At 52.7% G+C, this 6,000-nt stretch overlaps 1 protein-coding gene across 5 annotated transcripts in view; it reads right to left on the reverse strand.

Annotated features, from left to right (window-relative positions):
- Window positions 1-5,136, reverse strand: part of MYO18A (myosin XVIIIA) — an 83,997-nt gene extending 78,861 nt beyond the window's left edge. For all 5 annotated transcript variants that reach the window (XM_065897665.1, XM_065897664.1, XM_065897663.1 and 2 more), the window contains exon 1: window positions 4,138-5,136. In XM_065897665.1, the coding sequence (XP_065753737.1) occupies window positions 4,138-5,136 (999 nt within the window). The remainder of the gene's footprint in view (window positions 1-4,137) is intronic.
- Window positions 5,137-6,000: the final 864 nt, after the last annotated feature.

Raw genomic sequence — 6,000 nt, forward strand, 5'->3', positions numbered from 1 at the left:
AATAGCCAAGACCTGGACAGATGAATGGATAAAGAAGATGTGGTATATATACACAGTGGAATATTACTCAGCCATAAAAAAGAATGAAATAATGCCATTTGCAGCAACATGGATGGACCCAGAGATTATCATACTAAGTGAAGAAAGTCAGAGAAAGACAAATATCCTATGACATCACTTATATGTGGAATCTAAAAAAAATGAACTTATTTACAGAACAGAAACTGGGACTTCCCTGGTGGCACAGTGGTTAAGAATCTGCCTGCCAATGCAGGGGACACGGGTTCGAGCCCTGGTCCGGGAAGATCCCACATGCCACGGAGCAACTAAGCCGTGCACCACAACTACCGAGCCTGTGCTGTAGAGCCCATGAGCCACAACTACAGAGCCCATGTGCCACAACTACTGAAGCCCCGTGCGCCTAGAGCCCGTGCTCCACAAGAGAAGCCACCTCAATGAGAAGCCGGCGCACCGCAACGAAGAGTAGCCCCCGCTCGCCGCAACTAGAGAAAGCCCGTGCGCAGCAATGAAGACCCGACGCAGCCAAAAAATAATTAATTAATTAATTAATTTTGAAAAAAGAACAGAAATAGACTCACAGACATAGAAAACAAACTTATGGTTACCAAAGGAGAAATGGAGGGAGAAGGATAAATTAGGAGTTTGGGATTAGCAGATACAAACTACTATATATAAAATAGATAAACAACAAGGTCCTACTATATAGCACAAGGAACTATATTCAATACCTTGTAATGAACTATAATGGAAAAGAATCTGAAAAAATATATATTTTATATACATATATAAAACTGAATCACTTTGCTGTACACCAGAAAGTAACACAACATTGTAAATCAACTATATTTTAATTTTAAAAAAGCTGAAATAAAATAAAAAAGACAACAGAGCCTACCTCAGTTGCTCCCATCTGATACATCTCTCCATCTCCACTGCTTCTACCCAAGTTCACGCCTCCATCTATCCTACTGAGATTACAACAGCTCCCTCACTATTCTCCCACAGCTATCCTTGCTACACCTGAAACCATTCTCCATACGCAGAGAGATTTTTCAAAAACCTGTTCCCATCACTCCCTAATTAAATTGCTTCATTGCCCTTGGGTTAAAGTTCACATTCCCTAGCGTGACTCACAAGGGCCTTCGTGACTTGCCCCTGCTTGCTTCTCCTGCTGCTTCTCTCAATAATGTCCCCACACTGTCCCCCAGTCTTATTCCCCAGATGTGTCATTCTCTCCAACCTCTAGACCTTGACATGTGTCTTACAGCCTTCCTCTTCCTCCTCTCGCCTCCCTGACACTCATCTCCCACCCAGATGTCAGTCCTCCCTGACTCATTCCCAAGGCTGTCCTAGAAGTCCCTCTTCTGTGCTCCCTAGGGCCGTGTCCTGGCCCCTGTCACTGAGTTTCTCAAATGGCATTGCCCTTGTCTGCCACTTGACCATCCCTCCCACCACACTACGAGTTCCTTGGGGCTGGGGGTATGTGCTGCTCACTGCTGGACCCCAGGACCTAGCGCACAGAAAGTGCTCAACAAATGTCTGTTTGATAGATAGGTGAGTGGAAGAAAAGACGCAGAAGAGTTGCTTCTCTCGGGCCAGCTGAGTGGTTCCTATCAGGCCCCAAGTCTATCTTAACTACCGTAGCTCACCCCTGCTACCAGTGGAAGCCTGTCTAGCAGCCACAGGGATACACGAAGAAGGTGCAAGCCAAGCATTCTGGACACACACGATGTGAGAAGGAAACCCAAGGGGCTGTCTCTCCCTGGGGCCTTCTGAAGAGGCCACGGAAAAAGCCATGGGGCCTGGCCCCCATCTGTGTGCCGAAAGAGAACAGATGGCTAACCAGCTCCCTCAGAGCTCCCTGGGGACAGGCAACGTGTGGACACAGTTGATGGATGGCCTGATGGGCAGGGTGGCCGCCAGGAGCTGTACCCGTGGGGCTGGAGTTGTCAGGGTACCCCACCCAGCAGCCTGGAGGAGGCGGGAAGACTCTTTTCTTGGCATGGAACTGGGATTAGAACTGCTGCCAAGAAAAGGAGCAGGAGGAAGAGGAGGAGATAGAGGATGAGAGCCGCAGAAGAGGCTGCAGCACTCCCACACCCGCTCCGGGGTCTGTCCCAGGAAGCTGGAATGCTGGGCTCATTCCACTCCCCTCTGCTGTGGCCTGAGTCCCCACCACCTACCCAGGTAGGAAAAGATACAGGGCTTCTCTTAACCTGTCAGAGAGCTCTAGGAGACTCACGAGGATGGGGCTTTCTACTACGTCCCCTGCCCGATCGCTCAGGTGGACAAAGACGTCCTCTGGCCACCAGATGGGTTTGCCCCACAGGGACGAGAACAAGCCAGCATTTCAGGGATACCTGCTGTAATGTGGAATCCACCAGGGCCTCCAAAGCTAAGCCATCCACTTCCCCAGGGATGAGGTAGCAGCAGCTAGCTGGGAAGGGAGAGTGGCTGGGAAATGTGAGATACCAGGATGATCCCTGTGCTATAAAGACAAAACTAAACAGCATCCGAGATGCCAGGCCCAGGGCCCCACAGAGGCCTGTGCTGTGGTTCAACAGGGAGCTGGCAACAATCCCCCAGGGGAGATTCATTCTTTAAGAAGAAGAGAGTTCCATCTGTTAAAAGCAATGTTAGCCTGGTAGAAAGCAGACAGACATGGCAACATGGTATGATTTTTGGTTCTGAAATAAAGACTACTCCCTCTAAGTTGCACTTCCCTGAGTTCAGTCTAGCCTGATGGCTAACACATAGTAGGTGCCTGATGTGTGTTTCCGGCATAAATGAGTCCAGGTCTTCCCCTGGATTCCACAACAGGCTCCCTTCCACTCACTACCCTTTCCTGACTAGCAAAGCTGCCTGACCCCACCAGCCCCAGGGTAAAGGAAGGCCGGGAACCCAGCTCCAGTGCTTCCCGCCGGAGCCTAACCCTGCCGCTCCCAGGCCCCCCTGGCCCGAGATGCTGCCAGGCTGAACAGCCATCTGAGCTTCCACTTCCCCTCCCCAGGAGAAAGCCAGGACCAGGACTCTGCTCGCTTCCTTAGCATTTCCTCCCACTTCTGACTTTGACACATCTGGCTGGTCACTTAGTGCTGAAAGGTCCTGGCCAGGCTATGCAGTGGTCAGGCTGCAGGGACCAGATCAGAACGATCCTAAAACCCACAGCCAGGACAAAGGGATGGCTAGAGGCCAACTTGTCCCTCCTAGACTGTCTCTAGGCAGGACACTCCAAACTGATATGTAGCCACCCTATCAAAAGTCCCCTGGGGTTAGAGATCTCCATCCCCTTAGAGACCTGCTCATACATCTAATCTCAGTCTCTTCTGCTCCTATGTCACCCCCTTCCACTGCTGTTTTGTGTGGGCAGGATAAGAGTTGGGATCTCAGGGACAGTCAGGTCATACTATCTCTGTAGGCCTGATCCCTCTTGCCTTTCCAGGGCCGTGCTTTTTCTTCTTCCAAGAGATAATAAAGACTCTTGGAGCCCGAGTGATCTTTATAAATCAGATCCAGTCACTCCCCTGCTGAACACCCTACAATGGTCCCGTTTCACTGGGATAAAATCTGAACTCCTACCATTATTTACAAGGTCTTCGATGATCTGGCCACTGATTATCTCTGCAACCTTACCTGGTATTCAGCTCCTCAGTCACTCAGGGGTAAAAGGAGGCCTGAGGTCATCTCCCCAGGAGCTACCAATGTGAGCCCTGATTTAAAATAATTTATCTTTTTTTCACCTCCAATATCTAAATAATGGAAATCCTATATTTTAGTCCAGATACCAGTCTGGACCAGTAGTAGCCCAGAGTGGCTCTCACATCTGGAAGTGGCACATGTTAGCCCCCATGCCCCAATTCAGGGCTCAGGACATATTAGCCCACCAGGGTATCATAAAGCTTGTATCGCTGTGTATCACACCTTCTGAGGTCACTCCTCCCCACAGGCCAGGTAAGTCGTCCCGGAGCCCGAGGAGTGGCACGGCTTCACCGGCCACACCCTCGCTAGGCTCTGACGGTAGCTCCTGGGTACCCCAATCATCCACCCAGGTACAGTCGCAGGAGATGCCAACATCCCCAATCCCTGCTTGCCCCCGGCTCCCAGGCCAACACTCACATGGGCTGGCTCCCTGCGGGGTCCGTCGCCGCTCCGCAGCCAGCTCCGACTCAGCTCGCCGAGCTCCGGGATGGGCTGTACCTTGAGCTGCACGCCGTCCCCAGACTGCCGGATCATCTCCACAATCTCATCCCTGGACTTGCTCTCCACGTTGTGCCCATTAATCTCCACCAGACGATCACCCGGCACCAGCCCCAGGGCCAGGTCCTTGGTGCCCGCGCCGGGCTCAGCAAAGTGAACCACCCGCCGATAGACCTGGCCCTCAGGGCCCCGATCCAGCACGGTTGTGCGTCGCAGGGAGAAGCCAAAGTCCCCCGTGGGCCGTCGCTGCAGTTCCAGTTCCCGGAGGGCAGGGGGTAGCGGGGGCACCACGGGGGGCAAGCGCAGGTCAGCCGGGAACCTTTTAGTCACCAGCTCAGGGGCTCGGGACCGAGGTCCTGGTCGAGGGATGCCTGGGCCGGGGTGCTGCATCAGCTGTCCCTCTAGGGTCCTCACCTCCACCTGTGGAGACGGGGCGGCAGAGTGCTCTGAGGGGGTGGAGGTTTCTGAGGCGCTCTCATCCCGGCTGCGCTGGGAGAAGGAGAAGCGCTTGACAATCATCTGTGAGTTCTGCTTGGCCAGGGAGCCGAACTTGGCTGCCCGCTGCAGCACCGAGCCCCGTAAGCTGCCTTCCTCACCCTTGAGGTCATCGCTGGAGCTGGCTGTGCTCAGGTGGCCCGAGTCCAGGATGACACTGCCCCTGTTGCTGTCGGAGTCGATGTCAGTCAGGTGCAGGTCGGAGCTGCTGGCCACCTTGATGGGGATGGGGTTGGAGATTTCCAAGCGCGTCTTCGAGTCACGCTTGGAGGAGCGGTTCAGGTTGAAGAAGCCACGCCTCAGGCTCATCTCTTCCAGGCTCCGCAGCTCCGCCGCTGACATCCGCTCCTTCTTCTCCTTTTTCTCCTTCTTCTCCTTCCGCGTGCCATCCTTGTCCTTGTCTTTCTTCATTAGGTTAAACATGGTGGGGTGCTATTTTTAGGGGTGGCACCCCAGAGGACTACGGGTGCTCAGCACTGGGCCTTCGTGCCCCACCTTGCCGCTGCAAACAGAAACAGAAAGGTTATTCGAGCAGAGCCTCTTTCTGTGTCTCCAATCCAGACACGGCCAACTAATGAGCACAGCTTTCCCTCACTGAGTGCCAGTTATGTGCCAGGTGCTCTGTTTTACACGGTACTGTCTCAATTAAGGTAATCTTCACAACACTGCTACGGGTAGGTCTGTCATTACCCCCATTTTACAAATACGGAAACGAGGTTTAGATCAGTTTATAAAAGCCCAGACTCCAAAGTCTGTCATTTCCTGTAATCCCTGAAAGACCCAGGCTTAGGTGTGCATGGTGGTGGCATCTGGGAGATCTAACCTCCTGGTTAGAGGATGCCATCAAGCCAACTTGGGATCTGACTTAAGATTCAAACGCAAGGGACTTCCCTGGTGGTCCAGTGGTTAAGAATCCGCCTTCCAGGGCTTCCCTGGTGGTGCAGTGGTTAAGAATCCACCTGCCAATGCAGGGGACACGGCTTTAAGCCCTGGTCTGGGAAGATCCCACATGCAACTAAGCCCATGCACCACAACGACTGAGCCTGCGCTCTAGAGCCTGCGTGCCTGGAGCCCGTGCTCCACAAGAGAAGCCACCGCGCGAGCCGCAACAAAGGAGCCTGCCTGCCACAACTAAGACCAAATAAGTAAATAAAAATATTTAAGAAAAAAAAAAAGAAAAGCCACCGCAATGAGAAGCCCACACACCACAACGAAGAGTAGCCCCCGCTCACCACAACTAGAGAAGAAAAGCCCGCACACAACAACGAAGACCCAACGCAGCTAAAA

This window comes from Phocoena phocoena, chromosome 19 (genome assembly GCF_963924675.1).
Source record: "Phocoena phocoena chromosome 19, mPhoPho1.1, whole genome shotgun sequence".
Classification (NCBI taxonomy): domain Eukaryota; kingdom Metazoa; phylum Chordata; class Mammalia; order Artiodactyla; family Phocoenidae; genus Phocoena; species Phocoena phocoena.